Source organism: Vulpes vulpes, chromosome 14 (genome assembly GCF_048418805.1).
Source record: "Vulpes vulpes isolate BD-2025 chromosome 14, VulVul3, whole genome shotgun sequence".
Taxonomy (NCBI): Eukaryota; Metazoa; Chordata; class Mammalia; order Carnivora; family Canidae; genus Vulpes; species Vulpes vulpes.
In genome coordinates, this window is record NC_132793.1 from 80,537,201 (window position 1) to 80,562,073 (window position 24,873).

At 40.7% G+C, this 24,873-nt stretch overlaps 1 protein-coding gene across 3 annotated transcripts in view; it reads left to right on the forward strand.

Annotated features, from left to right (window-relative positions):
• The window catches only part of OCA2 (OCA2 melanosomal transmembrane protein), a 391,444-nt gene that overhangs the window by 72,708 nt on the left and 293,863 nt on the right, over positions 1-24,873 (forward strand). For 2 of the 3 annotated variants that reach the window (XM_025982265.2, XM_072737021.1), the window contains exons 3-6: positions 6,373-6,471; positions 10,731-10,919; positions 22,062-22,119; positions 24,145-24,217. In XM_025982265.2, coding sequence (XP_025838050.1) covers positions 6,373-6,471; positions 10,731-10,919; positions 22,062-22,119; positions 24,145-24,217 — 419 coding nt within the window. The remainder of the gene's footprint in view (positions 1-6,372; positions 6,472-10,730; positions 10,920-22,061; positions 22,120-24,144; positions 24,218-24,873) is intronic. The other variant, XM_072737020.1, reaches the window with a different exon arrangement.

A 24,873-nucleotide genomic window follows, 5' to 3' on the forward strand; every position in this document is an offset into this window, starting at 1 on the left:
CCCTTCTCTTCGGTTTTTTAGAAGAGTTTGAGGAGGTAAAGTTAATTCTTCTTTAAACATTTGGTAGAGTGCTTCAGCTAAGCAATCTGGTTTAGGGCTTTTTTGTTTTGTTTTGTTTTTGGGAGTTTTGATTACTGATTCAATTTCCTTCATAACTGCAGGTCTATTCAGATTTTCTTTTTCTTCATTACCAGTGTTGGTAGGTTGTGTTTAGCTTGGAATTTGCCCATTTTATCTAGGATATCCAATTTGTTAGCATATAGTCATCCATAGTATACTCTTGTAACCTTTTTTATTTCTGTAAAATTGGTAGAAATGTTCCTTCTTTCATTTTTGATTTTGGTAATTTGAGTTTCTCTCTTTGCTTAGTCAATCTATCTAAAGGTGTGTCAATTTTATTGATCTTTGTAAAGAACCAAATTTTGGTTTCCTTGATTTTTCTCTATGGTTTTTCTCATCTCTATTTTATTAGTCACTTCTGTAATCTTTATTTTCTTACTTCTCTTGGCTTTTGAGTTTAGTTTATTCCTCTTTTTCTAGTTTGTTAAGGTGTAAAGTTAGGTTGTTGATTTTAGATCTTTCATTGTTTAAATGTAAATACTTACAGCTATAAATTTCCCTTTTAGTACTCCTTTTGATTCATCCCATACATTTTGGTATGTTGTATTTTCATTGTCATTTGTCTCAGGGCATTTGTCTCAAACTGTATTAGTTTGCTAGGGCTGTCATAACAAAATAGCACAGACAGGGCACTTTAAACAACAGAAATTTATTTCCTCATAGTCCTGGAGGCTGTAAGTCTAAGATCAAGGTGCTGGCAGGGTTAGTTACCTCTAATGCTTCTTGGCTTGCAGATGGCTGCCATCCTACTGCTCCTTCACATTGTCATTGCACATGAGTCTTTGGTGTCTCTTTGTATGTCAAATTTCCTCTTTTAATAAGGACACCAGTCAAATTGGATTAGAATCCACCGTAATGGCCTCATTTAACTTAATCCCGTATTTAAAGATATTTCCAAATACAGTCATATTATAAGGTACTGGGAGTTAGAGCTTCAACATATGAGGGGATTTTTTTTTTTATGAGGGGATTTTTTTGTTTCTGCTTTTGTTTTTGTTTTTTTGATGGTGGGGGACACAATTCAGCTCACAGCAAATATTTTCTAATTTCTCTTATTTCTCCTTTGACCCATTGGTCGACTGTTTTGTTTAAATTCACATATTTGTGAGTTTTTCATTTTCCCTTTTATTATTGATTTCTAGTTAATTCCATTGTGATTGGAAAAGATATGTTGTATGATTTCAGTCTTAGAAAATTCATTAAAATTTGTTTTATGGCATAACATATGTCTATCCTGGAGAATGTTACATGTGTATTTGAGAGAAATGTGTAATTTTGCTGCTGTTGGGTAGATTGTTCTGTGTAGGTCTTTTAGGACCACTTGGTTTGTAGTGTTGTGTAAGGGCTCTAGTTCCATATCTTTTGTTTGATTTCTAACCATTATTGAGAGTGGGGCATTGAAATCTCTAGCCATAATTGTAGAACTATCTACTCCTGTAATTATGTCAGTGTCTGCCTCATGTCTTTTTGAGCTCTGACGTTTGGTGCATAATTGTTATTGGTAGCATATAGTTGAATGATGCTTTTTTTTGGTTTTGTTTTGTATCTGTTTTAGTCCCTCTGCTTTTTAATTGATGAGTTTAGCATATTTATACTTAAGGTTATCATTCCTACAAAAAGAATTACTTTTGGTGTTTTGTTTTATGTTTTCTATATGTCTTATAGCTTTTTGTCCCTCATTTCCTTCATTACTGCCTTCCTCTTCTACTACCTTTCTTTATGTTTAGTTAAATTTTTGTAGTGACATGTTTTGATTCCCTTCTCATTTTTTTGGTGTATGTTTTATTATATTTTCTTTGTGTTTACCATGACAATTAGGTATGACATTCTAAAGTTATAACAACCTAATTTGAAGTGATACCAACTTAACTTCAATTGCATAAAAAATCTCTACTTCTATATAGTTCTGCCCATTTTTATTATTGATATCAAAATTACATTTTTGTACATCGTGTATCTATTAACATAGATTTATAATTATTTCTATGCATTTATTTTTTAAATCGTGCAGAAAATAAGTAGTAGGGGTGTTAGGCTAAAGAAATGGGAAAGAGCCCTCATGTTTTCTACTTCTTCAGTCACAACTGATTACAGACATAGCCTCTGAGCAGCCTGGGCTATAGACTCTCTTTTTTTTTTTTTTTGCAGTTAATTAAACTTAAAAGCCTAGCCATGCTTGGACAGAACAAACACAGACTCTCTGAAGTTCTGACTATATTTCGGTGAGGAATTAGAGTCTCCTTCCAACTCTCCAAAAAAAAAGGTCACATGAGTAGGTGGCAGCTTCCCTGCTTGCTTTCCTTCCTCAGATTTGCTTTCTGTCAATGGACACACTTGGCTGTTTTCTGTGTGATCACTTTTGGGGCAAACCCAGCTTTTCCCAGCCTGCTAGTTTGCTTTTTTCCTTCTGGAAAAGTAGCTTCAACAGTTAATACAGTATGAGAACAGGAAGAAACAAGAGTCAGAGCGAGAGAGGGAGGGAGAGAGGAAGGAAATGGCAGCATTTTGCACTCCTTGTCATTTGCTCTACATTCCCTGCCAAGCAGTGCTGTCTTCTGTGGCTGCATTAATTGTGTCTACATGATACAGGGCTTGAGAAAGACTGAGAGCCAACCTCTTCCTCTACCACTGTAACCAAACCACTGCCTCTCCAATGTGTCCTTTGCAGTAGTTATTGCCTCTTGTCTGGCGTTTAGAAATGTGAATCTTCTCAGAAGTTTTAATATATTTGATATTCCATATTTTTAACAGTCTTAGATACTTTAAAAAATGACGTAAGTAACATAGGACTACAAGGCATTTGGATCAAGAAGGAACTAGAGTGTCTGAGCTAAGAAAACTGTTATTGACAGAGGGGAGGGCTGGTAGGTATTGCCAACACACTGTATGTATCTTGCAGGTTGGCGTAGATGGGTCTTATTTACAATCATGGCAATAAGGTTTCTTGACAATGGTGGGCCTGAATCAATTCTAGCTGTTTGAAATTTACTGCTTAAGAATCTAAAATGTGGCTAATACCCAGGGCTTTAGGGACAGGGATTTTTTTCTCTTCCATAACTGAAAGGTATAGTAAGGCTTTCTGTGGTCCATAAGCACCAAGACACTTCTTGCCCAGGGACTCCATTTCTAGAAATCTGTCCTAAGGAATTTTTGGAGGCACACAACTTATCTATTAGGACTCTCATAATGTTTGTTACTTATATTAATAAAAAAGAGAAATTCCTTAAATTTCTAACAACAGATGGATGGTTGAGCCTAATGTGGTGATCCATGTAATGGACTATGATGCCAACATGTAAATCACATTGTAGAAGAATATATAATAACACAGAAATGCTTCTGACATATCTAAATTAAACAATTAGAGGATGAAGCAATTGAATATGTCTGGACATGTGTATATTTGAAGCTGACTTTAGAAATATTCATTTATATGTAGAAAAAAAGACTGAAAGGAAGTTCTTTATTTTTTAAAGTATAATATTAGTTTCAGGTGTTCAATATAGTGATTTAACACTTCCACATAACACCTGGTGCTCATCACAATGAATACCTCACCACCTAATCCTTGTCACCCATTTAACCTATCCCCTACCCGCCTCCCCTCTGGTAACCATCAGTTTACTCTCTATAGTTAAGAATCTTTAAATCTTAACAGGTGGTATCAGTTACAGAATTATATACAACCATTGTATCTATTATCCTCTTCTGTGGTTTCCAGTTATTGAAATAAGTATTGCCCACTTATAAGTTTAGAGGCATATATGAATTTTGCACATGTATACACAGAGTTATTGAGACACCAGGGAAAACAGATACTGTTTAATTTTGTGAATTTTGAAAGCACCTGGGCTTAGATGTGAAGTCAGAGAAATGTCAATGAGATTTCTTTTTTAGAAGGATAAAAGGTTAGGAATAATATAGATCTCATCAATATTATCTACGTTAATTAAGTCAGAAAGAAAAATGACTGGAATATGTTTCTTGTGCAATCCTGAATCTTCTCTATGTGCAGTTTGTGAGTTATCTGTCTTCCAGAACAGCAGGTCAGGGATCTTGTAAAGTACCAGGAATGTTACTTCTCTTCTAAGCTTCTCTTCTTTGCAAAAAAGAAATGGACTTGGAGCAATGGAAAATAATGTCTGGACAGTATTAAATTAAATTAAAATTTGGAATAGGTTGAAGTTTCTGTGAAATTTCCTGGCAAAATTTATTTTATTTTTGGGTTTTTAGAATTATAAATATTACAATGCTTAGAAACTACTCTCTGTACACTTAACTACGATTATAAAATACTATGCATACACAAAGTGCAGTAGAAACGTTAGTGAAATCAGCCAGATATGCCCATCTCAGAGAAAATAAAATGTACTTTTGTCTTTCCCCATTTCCTGTTTTCCTCCTTCGTGGGCATAAGGTGAATTCTCAGATTGCACAATGTGGTGCTGCTGTGAGCTGTGCTGAGAGCCTGTGGATAGTACTTTGTAAGGAGCAATAGCATCTCTACTGTCTTGGACGTTCTCTGGTCTTCAGAGGGTCCGTGGTGATTCTGAGCACATTTTTGATCTAATAGTTTAGAAAACTGTTTCATTGAGTCAAAAAGACACCTCATGCAAATAAGCTATGATTACTGGGATTTAACTAAGTCATTAAGTACTTAAGGATAAAACAAGATGGAAATAACATGGCAGCCATTCATAAGAGGCTTGCAGTGTAATAGAAATAATTGAATTGAATTGAAGCCAAGCTATGGTTATTTACATCTCCTAATTTTGTGTGACTCACTTTAGTGAGTCTTCCCTTTTAATCCACATTATACAGATGAGAAAATGGAAGCTCAGGGTGGCTAAATAATGTGAGTGGGGTCACCTCTCCCATACAAACCATCTCAGGGAGTAACAGAAAACAGTGGATATTAGTTGTCTTATTGAGACATTTATCTAAATATGCCTGAGGCCCTTCTTCATTTACAATTATCAGACATGGAAAATTTAAATTCCCAACTAATTGTTTAAGCCAGTTTGAACAGCTAAAGTGCACTAATTATTAAGTCCCTCAAGTGGAATTTATCTTTTACCACTATGCTCTCATCTATGTGAGTTAGGGCATATATTCTATACTTGTTTCTACTGTTCTCTTCTCCCTGGCTGTTAAATCTCCTGAGAACAGAGTCTTTACTCCTCTGTGTTCCCCATTAAAAGTACCCAAGGCTGCCCAGAGGTGGCACTCCGAGAACACTTGCTGGCTCAAGACAGACTCCCTTCCTGGCTTCAGTACGGAGTGGTGGGTATTGTTGGATGCAGCTCAGAACCCTAGTTTCATTTGTCCATGAGACCAGAGTCCTGTTGTCTGTCACAGGTGTGTACTTGAATGAGGAGAAAGGGGTGGGAATATTTTTTTTTCCTTTCTCTGCATTTATGATCTCAAGTACTATTATTCCCCCAGGTGAGTGTTTCATGGCACCCTCAGCAGCTCTTCGTGGCCTGGGCTCCTTTAGGAAAGGCAATGTCCTTGTGTATAAAATGACATGTTCCAAGTAATTAGGAATGAAAATGATTTCAGCAGCTTTTTGTGAAAATCTGGTTGCATTTAAACATTATTATGTGTCCTTGAATGATGTGAAGATATATGCTTGTGGGCTCTCTTGTGCCTGTGCAATCATTTCCATCTTGTGAAAAGCTCCTGATTTGGATAAGTTTATGGTGGCCTTTCCTCTAGTGCAGACCAGCACAGTGGAAGGGGGTCCCCACACAGTGTGAACCTTTGCTTTGCTTCCCTTGTGGCTTCCATTCCCCTGAGATACCCCTCCTTGCCATTTTAGCATTTCACTTTGACCCCATGGATCCTGACTTCTGCTGGTTGGTCTTTGATAAGAAGCCAGGAGGATATCTTAAATGTGTGGTATTTAAATACTGTGATCTTAGAAAGTAGACTTTTTAGAGTATAGAAAGGTTCATCAGACTCTGAATGGTTTTCTTCATGAAAGTTCTGCATGGAATGGCAAAGGTGGCTGGAATCTACTGTTAATGCTAAACAAAGCCTAAAAGTATCAGTCCTACAGCATCTGGTCTCATATATGAGTTTCTGCTTTGCATTGCCAACATGGTTTATGCTGGAGAGGAGAGTTGTTTTTAATTGTATCTCCTTAAACTCCAGCTTTTTACAATTCAAATATAACTTATGTTCTTGGACATAGCCGGAACCCCACCATTTTTGTGTTTGTAATCACTTTACTTTCACTGTGTCTTTCAGGTCTCACTCTTCTTTACTTCCGTTCTTCAACTCCAGGTCAAAAGACCTCTACTTTACAGAAAATACCCCTTTGCTGAGAAGTTCCTCAAAAGAGAAAGGGTGAGTTTTCCCATCCCCTTCTTATAAAATTAAGAAATCTCTGGGCATTGCCCTTGACACATATGCTGGAGAACTTCTTCCTGAGATACAAATTTTTGCCTGACATGTTGTTTGGTCTCTGCAAAATTCTTGTCAATTCAGTGTGGTATGTATTCATGATTCTAGTAGTTGTAGTCTGTGGCTTATGAGTTTCCAAATAACATTGAGCATATCCCTGCAATGATTAAGTAACACGTGTACATTCATGCATGTACACAGCTCTGATGAGCTGTGTTACCAGGCCAGGGCTTCTCAACAAGGGGTGAGGAAAGCACAGTCCAGAGATCTTTTTTGCTGTCCCAGCTGGGCAAGGGGTACTATCTATTGGCATTTAAGGGTAAAGGCCAGAGATGCTGCTTAACATCCTGCAAAGCACCGGAAACGTCCCCACAACAAAGAATGATTTGGCTCAAATGTCATTAGTGATGAGGTTGAAAACATATGATTTAAGAGGAACCTCCACTTCCTGCAAGTTTGAGGGTCCCTTTGGGGACAAACAGGATGATTCTGGAATCTCTGAGCAGAGCTGATCTGGAGGATAACTCTGTCTCCTAGGATGAAGGGCCCTGGCCCAGATATCCACTCTCATTTCTTTTTCCTTTTGCAGACAGACTTCCAGAAACCTGAACCACCTGCTTAGTGTCTCCTGCCTCCTCACACATCACAAACTTGGGGCATTGTCATGGCACACGTCATTTCCTGCTGTCTGATCCTGAGCACCTGCATCAGCAGGAAGGCTACTGTGTAACCTGCACTCACCTCCCTCCTATCCTTTTAGGAGCTGCCCACCCTTTTTCCAGGCTTGTCTGTAACCATGGGGGTGGGGCTTCATACTTTCTAGAGTGTATCAGAATTCTTTGAGGTATTTGTATGCCATGTGGATTCCTAGCCTCACTTGCCAAAGACTCACCCTCATTTAGATAACGTGTAGGAATGTGGACTTATCACCTCCCAGGGCAGGGACAAGCTGGCTCCCTCCAGGAGATTCCTGATGACAAGTTGTCTTCCTGCAAAAGTTCCCACTGAGCCCTTTGACTAGACTAACTTCCTCCCCTTCTGGCTCTCCAGAGCAATCTCACTCAACTTCAAAAGAGCTCAAATGTCACTTCCCTTGTGAAACATTGGTGTCCCCCCCACAATTCCCTCAAGAATCCATGCTTTTTCTGTGCTCTCAAATACCATATTCATGTCCATACTTCAGAACATGCCCTATGTTCCATAGCCTGCCTCTTCTTCATCTCACATCCCAGTGTCCATTACAGCCCCTACATCCAGGAGGATTACTTATTTTTTTCTCCATCTCTACTATAAGTAAATAACTTCAAAAACAAACACTTCAAATATCAGTTCCTTTAATGTTTTCCTTTGAATTACTTGGTAAACCATTAAGGTTATTTTAGAACTCATGTTTCATTGAAAAGCACATGTGTAGGCATTTGTCCTGGGGATGTGGAGCGTAGAAACATTCCCTGGGATTCTAAGCTGAACCTCATGTTGAAAACCACTATAGAGGAACAGAACATGGGTCAGGTTTGCTTATAGAATGTTTTCCTCTTTTCAAGATTTTTTTTTTTAAGATTTTATTTATTTATTTATTTATTTATTTATTTATTTATTTATTTATTGGCAGAGTCACAGGCAGAGGGAGAAGCAGGCTCCATGCAGGGAGCCTGACATGGGACTCGATCCCAGGTCTCCAGGATCACACCCCTGGGCTACAGGTGGCGCTAAACCGCTGTGCCACCGGGGGTGCCCTTTTTTCAAGATGTTGAGGGCAGGAATGTGCAGCCTATGATACAAGGGTCAGAACATGCTGTGCATCTGCACTGACCAGCATAGTTGCTACTTGTCACAGGTATTATTCAAAGCTAAATTAATTAAAATGAAATACAATTTAAAATTCAGTTCTTCAGTTACACACTTCAAGTTGCCAGTGATCATGTGTGACCACCATACTGGATAGGACAGGGAACATGTCCACCATCACAGTAAATTCTATTGCACAGCAGTGTTCTAGATACACTGGCATTAGCTTTCTTCTTGCCACTTCTATTTTTTTTAATAATAAATTTATTTTTATTGGTGTTCAATTTGCCAACATACAGAATAACACCTAGTGCTCATCCCGTCAAGTGCCCCCCTCAGTGCCCGTCACCCATTCACCCCCACCCCCCGCCCTCCTCCCCTTCCACCACCCCCAGTTCGTTTCCCAGAGTTAGGAGTCTTTATGTTCTGTCTCCCTTTCTGATATTTCCCACACATTTCTTCTCCCTTCCCTTATATTCCCTTTCATTATGATTTATATTCCCCAAATGAATGAGAACTTACAATGTTTGTCCTTCTCCGATTGACTTACTTCACTCAGCATAATACCCTCCAGTTCCATCCACGTTGAAGCAAATGGTGGGTATTTGTCATTTCTAATGGCTGAGTAATATTCCATTGTATACATAAACCACATCTTCTTTATCCATTCGTCTTTCGATGGACACCGAGGCTCCTTCCACAGTTTGGCTATTGTGGACATTGCTGCTAGAAACATCGGGGTGCAGGTGTCCCAGCGTTTCATTGCATCTGTATCTTTCGGGTAAATCCCCAGCAGTGGAATTGCTGGGTCGTAGGGCAGGTCTATTTTTAACTCTTTGAGGAAGCTCCACACAGTTTTCCAGAGTGGCTGCACCAGTTCAGCCACCAACAGTGTAAGAGGGTTCCCTTTTCTCCCTTCTTGCCACTTCTAAAAGAAGTTTCCTTGGTTCCAATTTTAGTTATAGTTATACTTGTTCACCAGCTGAGGGGGTTGTAATATTATTATTCACACATGTAATATTATTCACATATTATTATTATTTCCTGGTCACAAAACTCTTTATTTTCAGTATTAATCAGTTTGTAGCACTGTCAGCATCATTTGTTATTGTTACGTATTAGTTTGACACAGCCTAATTTGCATCTTTGGGCTTCTCTTTATGAGTAAGACTATTTTTTTTCTTGTTGTAAACCAGTTTGAAAGCAATTATGGGTGTTCAGGAGAATCACAATGCCCTCTTGAGCTAGCTGGGCTTTTTTTTTTAAATAAATTATTTTTTTATTGGTGTTCAATTTACCATCATACAGAATAACACCCAGTGCTCATCCCTTCAAGTGCCCCCCTCAGTGCCCGTCACCCATTCACCCCCACCCCCCGCCCTCCTCCCCTTCCACCACCCCTAGTTCGTTTCCCAGAGTTAGGAGTCTTTATGTTCTGTCTCCCTTTCTGATATTTCCCACACATTTCTTCTCCCTTCCCTTCTATTCCCTTTCACTATGATTTATATTCCCCAAATGAATGAGAACTTACAATGTTTGTCCTTCTCCAATTGACTTACTTCACTCAGCATAATACCCTCCAGTTCCATCCACGTTGAAGCAAATGGTGGGTATTTGTCATTTCTAATGGCTGAGTAATATTCCATTGTATACATAAACCACATCTTCTTTATCTATTCATCTGAGCTAGATGGGCTTGATTATTTTCTAAAATCATGGCCTGTTATGTCAGTAGTGTGATCCCAAATATTTCAAGTAATACATGAAAATTTTGGGCTTTAGTGCAACCTCACTAGAGTCAAGTGCATCTGAACTGATGAGGTTGTTCAAAAGGCCAGAGATTTAACTTTTAAGAAAAGTTTGTGATTCCTTTTGAATCATCTTTCTAGACAGAGGTTCAATTCTTGGACAGCACTAGTCCAGCTCTGATGTTCTCCACTCCTGCTCATGATCGTGTATAGTCTGGGTGGAAAATCCAGCCTATAGCTGGATAGCTCTGTTACAGAAAGAACTACATAGAGGAGGAAAGGCCTGCATCACTTATTCTGCTTCAGGACAAGTGTAACAACTAGGTACTGAATACTCCAACACAAGCAAAGAGAAAGCAAATACTGAAATGAGGTGGAGTTGGTCTGGGCCAGAAATAGCTTTATTGGGAAGTTCCAAACTTAGAACATGCTGATGTTTCTTGAGTGTCCACAAATCATATGTGTGACCTCAAATGATTTTCTTTAGGCTAGGTGTTCTGTGATGTCCAGAAAGATCCATTTCCACCAGTTTCACAGCAGTAGAATGTCTGTGCTCCTTTTAAAAACCAGAATTGATTCCACATTTCATACTTACCACTGAAATGAAATCTTATTTGGAGATGCTACTGTTTCTGTGAAAATAACCTAACAAACCTTGCTTTCCAGGTCATGGTGCATGCCTATTTGCCATCCAGAGTTCATCACTGCTGAAGAATCCTGGGGAAACAGCTCAGCTGAGTGGGAGGGAGGATCCCTGCTGAGCAAAGACTTGGCTGGTTCCTTTGGATCTTCCTCCCAAGAGAAGTGGGAGCTTCTGGATAATGCTTGCATCAGATTCCGTCTTTTGAAGCTGAGGTAGGAAGACTTGGGGTGCTAGCACTGGCACAGGGTGATGGTTGCCCAAAGCATTCTGCTTGCCTGGGATGGGGCGAGGCGGCATCTCACCCTAATTACATCTTCCCAACCAACAGACTGAAGGTGAAGAAGAGGGTTTTTGCATTTGGCCAGGCTGCACTTTTCTTGGAAGGTTATCTAACCTTTTCTCCCGGCCCTGGAAGATATGTAAGGTGGCACTGCTAATCAGCATGGAGGCTGTATAAGGCTATAGGAGAGCCCAATTACAGACCTAAATGACTAACATCCTACACTCCTTCTTGTTTGTGTTGCGGGGGTCTTATGGCATGACTTTGGTTTGCATATAGAATCAGTTCACTTCAGGAGTCCCTGTGGTGTTTTAGAAGCTGATTACTCCTTGCAGTTGGCAAGTTGTTAGGAAGGGTTGGTTTTAGCGCCAGGACACATTCTTCCAGAAGCTGCGTTGTCAGGCCTGGTGTGAGCTGGGACCCTGAGGCTGTGCATCTGTGAGGAAGGAGGTTGGAGGTTGTGGTGGTGGAAAGGCTCTGCTTGCACATGTGGAGGAGGGCTTAGCGTGTATGTGGGAAAGCTGAGGGCATTATGTCAGACCATGTGAGCTGGCCAGTCAGAGCACTTCTCTTCCTGCATTGTCTGCTGGGCTTCCACATTTATTTAAAGGAAAGGTTCTTTTGAGAGTGACTTGTTTGAAAGTGGCATCTCTAGGGACAGAATAAAGCTTGAGAACCAGGACCACCAGGTCCTCATTCCAGATATTCTCTGAGGTAGCTGTGGGACCAGCAGAGCCAGACACATCTGTGCAACTGTTTCCTTGTCACCTTGTTTCCCTCACTATACAGCTTTGCATGGGCTTCTACTAAGATGATCTGTAGGAAAGCTCATGGATAGGTGAGAAGACACTCTGTAGCTCTCAGATAATTGTGTTATTATTTGTCTACATCAGGAGACCTGTCTTTTCTGAAGCTGTTTGAAGGCCTGATTAGAAATGTACCTAATTGCATGCCCAAAGTTCACCTGTTTATATGCAGAGAGGCCCACTCTCAAATGTTCCGTTGATCCTTCTAGCAATCTTGAGAGGTAGATGGAGGAAGGAACTTCAGGGAGGATAGTATTTTGCCTGAGGTAATGCAATTTATAAGCTGAGGCGGGTAGGCAGGGATGTGACTCCCATAGCCCCACCTGTACTTGACTATGGAGATGTTTCCCAACATGATTCCCAGCCATGTGTTGCTTTTTCATGATTACTGGTCTCAGCTGCCTGCATAGATGTGACAAATATTTGGTCACAAAATGTGCTATAAAATTATGTAAATTGTGTGAAAGTGTGTGAATTCGGTTCTGGCTCCATGGACCATCATGATGGTAAGCCCTGACACTGCTAACACCCTCCTCAACTGGTTGGTTCACAGCTCCAGAGGATGACATTCTTCAACTGTCCTACACCATGGGAAAATTAAACCAAGTAAATTTGAGACATTACCTTCTGTAGTTGCTTTATCTTCTAGGATTCATGGAATAGTTGCATTGAGCTTGCCACTGAACTAAAAGACTTAATGTCATTCTTTTTAAAAGGTCTAAAATGTACCGTGTATGATCATTGAGGAAACTTGTAAAACATATTTTCGGTTGTCAGCTCTGCTGTATATGTCAGCAGAAAAAAATTTTGTATTTGGAATAGTTAAATTAATGATTCTTGCTTTAAAAAAGAAGTATTTTGATTCCCATTTGTTTATTACTTTTTTTAGTATAATGACACAGTGTTACATTAATTTCAGATATACAACACAGTGTTTCAACAAATGTATGTTATGCTATCTTCAGGTGTCGCTACCATCTGTCACCATGCAATGCTCTTAAAATACCACTGACTAGGGCAACCCTGGGTGGCTCAGCGGTTTGGCGCCACCTTTGGTCCAGGGAGAGATCCTGGAGACCCGGGATCGAGTCCCATGTTGGGCTCCCTTCATGGAGCCTGCTTCTCCCTCTGCCTGTGTCTCTGCCTCTCTCTCTCTCTCTCTCTCTCTTTCTCTGTGTGTCTCTAATAAATAAATAAATTTAAAAAAATACCACTGACTATATTCCCTATGCTGTGTCTTTTATTCCTAGTGTTTTGTTTGTTATATAACTAGAAGACTCTATCTCTCACTCCCCTTCACCCATTTTTCCCATCCTTCTACTCCCTCCCATCTGGCAACGGTTAGTTTATTCTTGTATTTATAGTTTTGAGTCAGCTTTTGTTTATTTATTCAGTTGTTTTGGTGTTTTTTAGATTTCATATATGAGTGAAATCAAATGGTATTTTTCTTTCTTTGACTTATTTCACTTAGTATACTACCTTCTAAGTCCATCCATGTTGCTACAGATGGCAAAATCTTATCGTTTTTATAGCTGAGTAATACTCCATTATATGTAAATGTAAATATAAACACATGTATACAGACACAGACAGACATACACACATGCACCACATCTTTATCCATTCGTCTGTTGATGGACACTTGGGCTGCTTCCGTATCTTGGCTATTGTAAATAATGCTTCAATAAACATAAGGGTGCAATATCTTTTTGAATTGATGCTTTTATTTTCTTTTGGTAAATACCCAGTAGTGGAATTATTGGGTCATATGCTATTTTTATTTTTAATCTCTTGGGGGAATCTCCATACTGTTTTACATAATGGCTGCACTAATTTACATTTCCACCATTAAGGCATGAAGGTTCGGTTTTTCCATATCCTTAACAACACTTTTTATTTCTTGTCTTTTTGATTCTAGCGATCCTGATGGGTGGTACATCATTGTAGTTTTGATTTGTATTTTTCTGATGATGAGTAATGTTGGCCATCTGTATGTCCTTTTTGGAAAAATATCTGTTTTTTTTTTTCTTTGTATATTTTTTTATTGGAGTTCGATTTGCCAACATATAGCATAACACCCAGTGCTCATCCCGTCAAGTGCCCCCTCAGTGCACATCACCCAGTCACCCCAACACCCTGCCCACCTCCCTTTCCACCACCCCTTGTTCGTTCCCCAGAGTTAGGTGTTTCTCATGTTCTGTCACCCTCACTGATATTTCCCACTCATTGCCTCTCCTTTCTCTTTAATCCCTTTCATTATTTTTTATATTCCCCAAATGAATGAGACCATATAATGTTTGTCCTCCGATTGACTTACTTCACTCAGCATAATACCCTCCAGTTTCATCCAGGTTGAAGCAAATGGTGGGTATTCGTCATTTCTAATGGCTAAGTAATATTCCATTGTATACAACCACATCTTCTTTATCCATTTATCTTTCAGTGGACACCGAGGCTTCTTTCACAGTTTGGCTATTGCGGACATTGCTGCTATAGACATTGGGGTGCAGGTGTCTCAGGGTTTCACTGCATCTGTATGTTTGGGGTAAATCCCCAGCAGTGCAATTGCTGGGTCGTAGGGCAGGTCTATTTTTAACTCTTTGAGGAACCTCCACACAGTTTTGCAGAGTGGCTGCACCAGTTCACATTCCCACCAACAGTGCAGGAGGGTTCCCCTTTCTCCACATCCTCTCCAACATTTGTTGTTTCCTGCCTTGTTAGTTTTCCCCATTCTCACTGGTGTGAGGTGGTATGTCATTGTGGTTTTGATTTGTATTTCCCTGATGGCAAGTGATGCGGAGCATTTTCTCATGTGCTTGTTGGCCATGTGTATTCCTTCTTTGGTGAAATTTCTGTTCATGTCTTTTGCCCATTTCATGATTGGATTGTTTGTTTCTTTGCTGTTGCGTTTAACAGGTTCTTTATAGAACTTGGATACAGTTCTATATGTGATATGTCACTGGATACAAAATCAATGCACTAAAATCAGTGGCATTTCTATACACTAACAATGCACTAAAATCAGTGGCATTTCTGATATGTCATTTACAAATATCTTCCCCCATTCTGTAGGTCATCTTTTAGTTTTGTTGACTGTTTCTTTTGCTTTGCAGAAGCTTTTATCTTGATGAAGTCCCAATGATTCATTTTGCTTTTGTTTCCCTTGCCTTGATAGATGTATCTAGCAAGGGGTTGCTGTGGCCAAGTTCAACAAGGGTGTTGCCTGTGTTCTCCTCTAGGATTTTGGTGGAATCTTGTCTCACATTTAGATCTTTCATCCATTTTGAGTTTATCTTTGTGTATGATGTAAGAGAATGGTCCAGTTTCTTTTTTTTTTTTTATGGTCCAGTTTCATTCTTCTGCATGTGGATGTCCAATTTTCCCAGCACCATTTTTTGAAGAGACTGTCCTTTTTCCAGTGGATAGTCTTTCCTGCTTTGTCGAACATTAGTTGACCATAGAGTTGAGGGTCCACTTCTGGAATCTCTATTCTGTTCCATTGATCTCTGTGTCTGTTTTTGTGCCAGTACCACACTGTCTTGATGACCACAGCTTTGTAGTACAACCTGAAATCTGGCATTGTGATGCCCCCAGCTATGGTTTTCTTTTTTAAAATTCCCCTGGCTATTCGGGGTCTTTTCTGATTCCACACAAACCTTAAAATGATTTGTTCCAACTCTCTGAAGAAAGTCCATGGTATTTTGATAGGGATTGCATTAAACGTGTAAATTGCCCTGGGTAACATTGACATTTTCACAATATTAATTCCTCCAATCCATGAGCATGGAATCTTTTCCCATCTCTTTGTATCTTCCTCAATTTCCTTCAAAAGTGTTCTATAGTTTTTAGGGGATAGATCCTTTTTACCTCTTTGGTTAGGTTTATTCCTAGGTATCTTATGCTTTTGGTGCAATTGTAAATGCATTTACTCCTTATTTTCTCTTTCTTCAGTCTCATTGTTAGTGTATAGAAATGCCACTGATTTTAGTGCATTGATTTTGTATCCTGCCACACTGCTGAATTGCAGTGTGAATTCTGAATTGCAGTATGAGTTCTAGCAATCTTGGGATGGAGTCTTTTGGATTTTCTAAGTACAGTATCATGTCATCTGCAAAAAGGGAGAGTTTGACTTCCATGCTGATTAGAATGCCTTTTATTTCTTTTCGTTTCCTGATTGCTGAGGCTAGGACTTCTAGTACTATGTTGAATAGCAGTGGTGAGAGTGGACATCCGCATTGTGTTCCTGATCCTAGGGGAAAGGCTCCCAGTGCTTCCCCAGTGAGAATGATATTTGCTGTGGGCTCTTCATAGATGGCTTTTAAGATGCTGAGGAATGTTCCCTCTATCTCTACACTCTGAAGAGTTTTGATCAGGAATGGATGCTGTTTTTTGTCAAATGCTTTCTCTGCATCTATTGAGAAGATCATATGGTTCTTGTTTTTTCTCTTGTTGATGTGATTTATCATGTTGATTACTTTACGAGTGTTGAACCAGCCTTGCATCTGGGTGATAAATCCCACTTGATCATGGTGAATGAACTTCTTAATGTACTGTAGGATCCTATTGGCTAGTATCTTGTTGAGAATTTTTGCATCTGTGTTCATCAGGGATATTGGTCTGTAATTCTCCTTTTTGGTGGGGTCTTTGTCTGGTTTTGGAATTAAGGTGATGCTGGCCTCATAGAACGAGTTTGGAAGTATTCCTTCCCTTTCTATCTTTCAAAACAGCTTTAGTAGAATAGGTATGGTTTCTTCTTTAAATGTTTGCTAAAGGTCCCCTGGGAAGCTATCTGGCCCTGGGCTTTTTGTTTTGGGAGGTTATTGATGACTGCTTCAATTTCCTCCCTGGTTATTGGCCTGTTCAGGTTTTCTATTTCTTCCTGTTCCAGTTTTGGTAGTTTGGGTTTTCTAGAAATGCGTCCATTTCTTCTAGATTGCCTAATTTATTGGCATATAGCTGCTCGTAATATGTTTTTAAAATCGTTTGTATTTCCTTGATATTGGTTGTGATCTCTCCTTCTTCATTTGTGATTTTATTAATTTGAGTCTTTTCTCTTTTGTTTTTAATACGGCTGGCTAATGGTTTATCTTATTAATTCTTTCAAAGAACCAACTCCTGGTTTTTTTTAATCTGTTCTACAGTTCTTCTGGTCTCTGTTTCATTGAGTTCTGCTTGAATCTTTATTAACTCTCTTCTGCTTGGTGTAGGTTTTATTTGCTGTCCATTCTCCAGTTCCTTTAGGTGTGAGGTTAGCTTGTGTATTTGTTTTTTCCAATTTTTTGAGGGATTCTTGTGTTGCAATGTATTTCTGTCTCAGGACTGCTTTTGCTGTACCCCAAGATATTGAACAGTTATATCTTCATTTTCATTAGTTTCCATGACTCTTTTTAATTCTTCTCTAATTTCCTGGTTGACCCTTTCATCTTTTAGCAGGATGGTCTTTAACCTCCACATGTTTGAGTTTCTTCCAAGTTTTTTCTTGTGCGTGACTTCAAGTTTCAAAGCATTATGGTCTGAAAATATGCAGGGGACAATCCCAATCTTTTGGTATCGCTTGAGACCTCATTTGTGACCCAGTATGTGGCCTATTCTGGAGAAAGTTCCATGTGCACTTGAGAAGAATGTGTATTCAGTTGTGTTTGGATGTAAAGTTCTGTAAATGTCTGTGAAATCCATCTGATCCAGTGTATCATTTTAAAGCTCTTGTTTCTTTGGAGATGTTGTGCTTTGATCTGTCATTTGCAGAAAGTGCCGTGTTGAAGCCTCCCAGTTAGTGTATTATCTAAGTATGTCTTTACTTTGTTTATTAATTGATTGATATATTTGGCAGGTCCCACATTAGGGGCATAAATATTCATGATTTTAGGTCCTCTTGTTGGATAGATCCTTTTGGTATGATATAGTGTCCCCCTTCATCTCTTACTACAGTCTTTGTGATAAACTTAATTTATCTCATATGAGGATGGCTACCCCTGCTTTTCTTGAGGACCATTTGAATGTTAAATGGTTCTGCAACCTTTTATTTTCAGGCTGTAAGTGTCCTTAGGTCTAAAATGAGTCTCTTGTAGACAGCAAATAGATGGATCTTGCTTTTTTATCCAGTCTGAAACCCTGCGTCCTTTGATGGGATCATTTAGCCCATTCATGTTGAGAGTAACTATTGCAAGATATGAATTTAGTGTCATCATAATACTATTCAGTCCCTGTTTTTGTGGATTATTTCTTTGGGCTTCCTTTTCCTTTCACAGAGTCTCCCTTGCAGAGCTGGTTTGGTGGTCACATATTCTTTCAGTTTCTGCCTATCTTGGAAGCTCCTTATCTCTCCTTCTATTCTGAATGAGAGCCTTGCTGGATAGAGTATTCTTGGTAGCATGTTCTTCTCACTTAGGACCCTGAATATATCCTGCCAGCCCTTTCTGGCCTGCCAGGTCTCTGTGGATAGATCTGCTGTTAATATAATATTTCTCCCCATATAACTTGGATCTCTTGTTTCTTGCTGCTTTAAGGATTTTCTCTTTATTTTTGTAATTTGCAAGTTTCGCTATTAAATGTTGAGGTGTTGAATGGTTTTTATTGATTTTAGCTAGGGACCTCTCTATCTCGTGGATCTGAATGGCTGTTTCCCTCCCCAAATTAGGGAAGTTCTCAGCTATGATTTGTTTAAATATGCTTTCTGGTCCTCTGTCCCTTTTGGCACCCTCTGGAACCCCAATTATACGTAGATTTTTCCTTCTGAGGCTGTCATTTATTTCCCTTAACCTATCCTCATGATCTATTAATTGTTTGTCTCTTTTTTCCTCAGCTTCCTTCCTTGCCATCAACGTGTCTTCTATGTCACTCACTCTTTCTTCTATCTCAAAAACCCTCTAGTTTAGATTGCATCTCATTTGATTAATTTTTAATTTTGGATGGTTAGATCTAAATTCTGCAGTCATGAAGTCTCTTGAATCCTTTATGCTTTTTTCCAAGGCCAAGAGTAGCTTTATAATTGTGCTTTTGAATTGGCTTTCTGACATCGAATTGTAATCCAAATTCTGTAACTCTGTGGCAGAGTACTGTTTCTGATTTTTTCTTTTGTGGTGAGTTCTTTGTAATCATTTTGCTTAGTGCAGAGTGGCTAAAAGCAAGTACTGGAAAAGGGATGAAAAGCAAAACAAAAACAAAAAACAAAAAACATACAACAACAACAACCAAAAAAGGGGGATCCTCTGATTCTATATATTTTAAATCCCTCAACTTCCCCTGGAGCTTTCCAGCGCTGCTTGGTCAAGAACTTGCTCTTCTCCTGTCCTTCCAGCTGATCTTCTGGGGGCCTGCTGTGCTGATTCTCAGGGGTGTGCACGTGGGGGCGCTGCTACGCCCCCTGCCAGGTGCACGGCTCAGTGGGAGCTGTTTATCCTGTGAGGCCCCTGTTCCCTGGTAGCCCTGCTCCATCCCAGGCACAGGGTGACACAGGAGGAACAACAACACTGGCTGCTGCCAGCTCTCCAGCCCTGGGGTCAGCTCCTGCAGTGACTCCCGCAGTCTCCCAGTCGCACTGGCCTGGGTGCTCCGGGGGGTTGCGGGTGCTGATCTGCGTAGCTCGGGGGCACCCAGCAGCAGGAGCGTCCTCGCTGTCCTGTGCCCTCCCCGCCCCCGCCTGTCCCGGGGGGGAGCGCAGGGTCCTGGGTTGTGTCCCGGGGCTCTGGGCTCCGGGGCCTGCGCTGCTGCAATCGCGCTCCCGGACGCAGCTCCGGAAGGCAGCGGGGACCAGCCCCCTCCGCCCCAGCCGCCGCCGGAGCTTCCCGAGGCCCCGCCAGGCGCGCTGCAGCCCTTCGCTGAGCTCGGCCGCGGTGGGGCGAGGGGCAGGGGGCGCGCTCTCCCCGGGCGGCTGCCTCGTTAGTGGCTCCGGGAGCCTGGAGGCTCCAGCGCCCTCCTGCGCTCTGCCCGAGCTCCCTGCTAAGCGCCTTTGCGTCCGGGAAGAGTCCCAGGCGGATTTTTAAAATTCCTGCTTCGGGACTGACTGGGCTTTCCTGTCCCGGGAGGCTTTTGCCGCCTGGCCTTAGCCTGGCTCCTCGCAGGGGGTGGTCCTCCCCCAGTTGATTCTTTTTTTTTTTTTTTCCCCTGCCTTCCTATCTCGTTAGAAGCAAAAACCCTTCTCTCTGTAGGGTTCCAGCTGTTCTCTCTTTAAATCTCAGGTTGAATTCCTAGGTTTTCAGGATTTGAAAGTTTCTAGGTAAGTTGGTGGGGACAGGTGACTTGGGGACCCTACTCCTCTGTCCTTTTGCTTCACCCCCTCTGGAGAAATATCTGTTCGTGTCTTCTGCCTATTTTTAAATTGTTTGTTTGTGTGTGTGTGTGTGTGTGTGTGTGTTGTGTGTTGAGTTATAGATGTTATAGAAGTTCTTCATATTTTGGTTATTAAACCCTTCAACAGATGTATCATTTGCAAATGTCCTTTCCATTTCAGTATGTTGCCTTTTGTTTTGTTGATGGTTTCCTGCCCTATGCAGAAGCTTTTTTTTTTTTCAGAAGTCTTTTAGTTTGATGTAGTCCCAGTAGTTTATTTTTGCTTCTGTTTCACTTGCCTTAGGAGATATATCTAGAAAAATGTTAATATGGCCAATGTCAAAGAATTTACTGCCTATGTTCTCTTATAGGAGTTTTAGGGCTTCAGGTCTCTCATGTAGATCTTTAACCCATTGTGAGCATATTTTTGTGTATAGTGTCAGAAGAAATGGGTAGGAAATATCAGAAAGGGAGACAGAACATGAAGACTCCGAACTCTGAGAAACGAACTAAGGGTGGTGGAAGGGGAGGAGGGTAGGGGGTGGGGGTTAATGGGTGATGGGCACTGAGGGGGGCACCTGACGGGATGAGCACTGGGTGTTATTCTGTATGTTGGCAAATTGAACACCAATAAAAAATAAATTTATTATTAAAAAAATTCTTGAAAACAAACAAAAGAAAATAGTCCAGGTTCATTCTTTTGCATGTAGCTGTCCAGTTTTCCCAGCTTCAATACGTGGAAGAGATTTTTGTCCCATTGTATATTCTTGCCTCCTTTGTTGTAGATTAATTGACCACGTAAGCATGGGTTTATTTCTGGAGTCTCTATCCTATTTCATTGATCTACATGTCTGGTTTTGTGCCAGTGTCTGTTTTTGTGCCAGTACCATACTGCCATACTGTTTTGATTACTATAGTTTTGTAGTATATTTTGAAATCTGGGATTGTGATACCTCCAGCTTTGACTCCCATTTAAGTAGGGGCTGTTGAATCATTATTTGGAAGTGTGAAATTTATCAAATTTGGAAGTGTGAAATGATTATTTATCAAAGTGTGAAATGATTATTTATCAAATTAATTAAATATAAAAGAATGCAAAATAAGACTTTACCATTTTGAAAAGATCAGAAAGATACTGAAAAAGATATCCCAGTATAGACCTCTGTATTCTATAAACATATTCCAAGCACGGGCTATGGACCAAGTACCCTTCCACATACAGTGACAAAGCACTGACACTTTAATGCCTGCTCTTGAGGGGTGGCCAGTGATAGAGCACACCCCAGGGCTGGACAGTGATAGTGTCATTGGAACATGGGATCCAGTGGGCCTGGGGAGGTGATATGAGCAGAGATGGGACTGGAAAGACTGCAGAAGGTGGGCTAGACCCAGATTCATGTGGGCCCTGAGAGCCACAGTTAAGAAAGGTGGGCCAGGACACCATCAGGAGACCTCAGAGGGGGCCAAGAGCATGGCCTGATTGTTACATTATCTCTGAAGAGATTCTTAAAAGACTCTGCTAGTACAGCAAGTCATAGCACTGCAATTTCTTTTTTGAACTGTTTGATTATATCTTAGTCAGTGTTTCTATATTTGATGGTAAAATCCATATTTCCACTTTCCAGAAAACTTAGGCAAATATAATTGATAAATATTAATCTGAGAACCCAGATAAGGCTTGTTTCCAGGAAACTCCACTTTTAAAAAGCTAGTAAAGAGTCTCCAAATTTGAATTTTAGCATCTCCAGTGAGAAACATGTGCAAACACTCGAGGTTACTTTTTCTCTCCTTTGTAACCTTCACCAAGCTGCTTTTCATGAGGCCATACATTTAGAAGTCAGCAGTATCTTCCTTCATACCATATTATGGAAAGAATTCCTAACATGTGCTTTGAGATTGATATTACCTAAAGCTTCAGAGAGGTGTCTGAGGTTTGGCAGTCTGGGCACATGCAAATAAGTGCCCTCGGTGTGACTTGGGGCCTACCTTTTCTCTTACAGGTGCTGCATACGGTGGCTGAAAGTTGCAAGCCTGTTTGTCTTTGTGGTGGTGTGCTCTGTGAGTATCACAGAGCTCTGCTGATGGGTCAGCAGAGCTCCTGGGTGCCTTGGGCTGGGTAGCAAGGCATCTAACATATAGGGCTCACGCCTTTCTTTGGAGGAGATGCTGAGGGGATGTGGGATTGTGGGCTGAGGTTGGTGACGGAGGCCTCTCCTTAGCAATGGTCCTCTGATGTGATAAAACAGAAGCCCTGGGGACCTGACTTTGATATGTAGAAGGCAGTTAGCTTCATCCTTTGGGTCTAACTTTCCACCTGAAAGCAGCTTACCAATTCTGTTTTCAACCATGCAATAAATTGTCTTTATTTGTGTTGGGACATGTCCAATATCATGAGTGGCCCCAAGAATGTGTCTTACTGCCGGCATTTGTGTAGGGTGTATTCTAATGTGGCCCTAGCTAGAATCACATTGTGGGAGCTCAGAATATTTTGCCAAGTGAATGAGTGTGAGATTCTTTTTTTTTTTTAAGATTTTATTTATTTATCCATGATAGACATAGAGAGAGAGAGAGAGGCAGAAACACAGGCAGAGGGAGAAGCAGGCTCCTTGCAGGGAGCCCGACGTGGGACTCGATCCCAGGACTCCAGGATCACGCTCTGGGCTAAAGGCAGGCACTGAACCGCTGGGCCACCCAGAGATCCCCCGAGTGTGAGATTCTTTGTGCTCAAGTGTGCATATCTCTGTGTGTACACATGTATGCACATGCCTGACTGTGTGTGTCTGTGTGTGCACATGTGGATGTGAAGTCCTTTGTGCCTGCTGTGTGTTTGTGTGTCTGCATGCCTGTGTGGGACATGTGGGGCATTTGTGGTCTGTGATCATTTAGAAGTTGCGTCTGTGTTTAGGGTCTTATTTCTGGGTATGTACCAATTTTCAGCATTGGTATGACACTTTGCACCATTGTTGGGAGACTCCAGTGGGTGGCTGATGCATGCTGGTGTGATAACACATGAGATTGTGAACAAGGATGGAGTATGTGAATGGTGTTTTCATGACTGTGCTATGTGGACTTCAGGACATGTTGGTTGTGCCTCTTCTATGCAGGCAGCCTATGGTTATGGACATGCTGAACCCTGCATGACTGGAAACTACATATGATCACGTGTGGCTGTGAATATTTGGTTTTCATTATCTGCATATGTGGGCATGAGTATCAGGACTCTTTGTATGTGTGCAGTTTTGTGCATGAGAAGAGTCTCCTCAGTGTAACATATAGAGAACAATATTGCATCTTGAGCAGTGAGGGTAGTTCATGAAGTCAATATTGGCTGAATTTAATTGAATATCTGCAACCCTTTAAAAACCCACAAGGGGGGGGGAAGCAGTGACCCAGAGAAATTATGCATGAAATAAGGAACAATCACATTGAACTTTGAAAACTTCATGTTTTTACTTTTTTAGCTGCCAGTTTGCCTCTCTACTTCCTATTCACACAATTGTGTGGTTCTAAAGCTTTGGCTGCTTAGCAGGGCCTGGTAGGTGGGTGCACTGGGATTTCCAAAAAGAAAGTCAGCGTGGGCCAGGGCTTTCCTGAGTTCCTGAGGATTGACCTGAACTCTGTGTCTAGTCTTCACCCTTCTTCTGGGATTTAAAGTTTTGGTGATTTGAGAAATTTGTTTTGAATGTCTATAACCTATCTTATAATCACTTCAGTGTCTTTCTGGTAAGGTATAATGTGCTCTGCAAATTCCATAAACACATACTTTAACCATCACATGGGTTGTTTCCCCTTTTCTCCAGTATGGAAAAGTCATGTTTACCTCTCTCTGATGATTTAATTTTGTGGCCAAGTGGTAAATAAGCAAATATCAAAAATCAAGATCCATTGTAGTGGAGAATAGTATACTGAATCAGAATTTTATCTCTTAATATCTAAGAAAAGATATTTAGAGTGAGCTGGTGAATGTTGGATACATCAGTCAATGCCATTATCATACCCATATTTTCAACTTTTGTCAAAATTATTTAAATCCTATTGTTATCCTGCCACAAATCTATCATTAAATGTTTCTGATTGTTACAGATTTTATTCAGCCTGTATCCAGATCAAGGAAAGTTCTGGCAATTGTTGGCTCTGTCACCACTGCAAAGCTACTGTATCCAGTCTATACTGAGATGGATAGTTTACAAAGAGACACCACAGAACTATTTTAGCTGTTGCTAAAGGTCACAGCATAGGTGATCACCACTCCACCTGTGCATATTTTGTTCCTTCAGGACATTTGATGAAAGATGGGCCAGTGCAGAAGGAGAGGGGAGCACCAGTAAGACTATAATGGGTGGTTGGTGGTGACGACAGCCAAGTGGCACATTCTAGTTAGGGCCTGACTCACCTGGGCTCTTGCATCTCTAGTTTATACTCTGTCCCCACTTCCTTTTACATTTCAGTTTAGGTGGTTTCTACTGACCTGTTTTTAAGTTCATTGCTTCTTTTTCTTGGCTGTGTTATCTGGGCATGATGATTATTGGTTTCTTCATACTGTGTTTTCTCTTGCCTTTTTGTAGGCCTCATAGTTTGTCACTAGAACCTGGATGTGTTGTATAGGATAGTAGATATTGAGTGTATTAGTCAACTTGAACTGCCATGAGGAAATGCCACAGTCTTGGGGTAGCAGACACTTACACTCAAAGTGCTGGAGGCTGGACATCCAGAGTCAAGGTGCTGGCCAACTTGATTTCTGGTGGAGATCTCTTTCTGGCTTGCAGATGACTGCCTTTCTTGCCATTGCCATGCCGTGTGTGTACGTGGGGA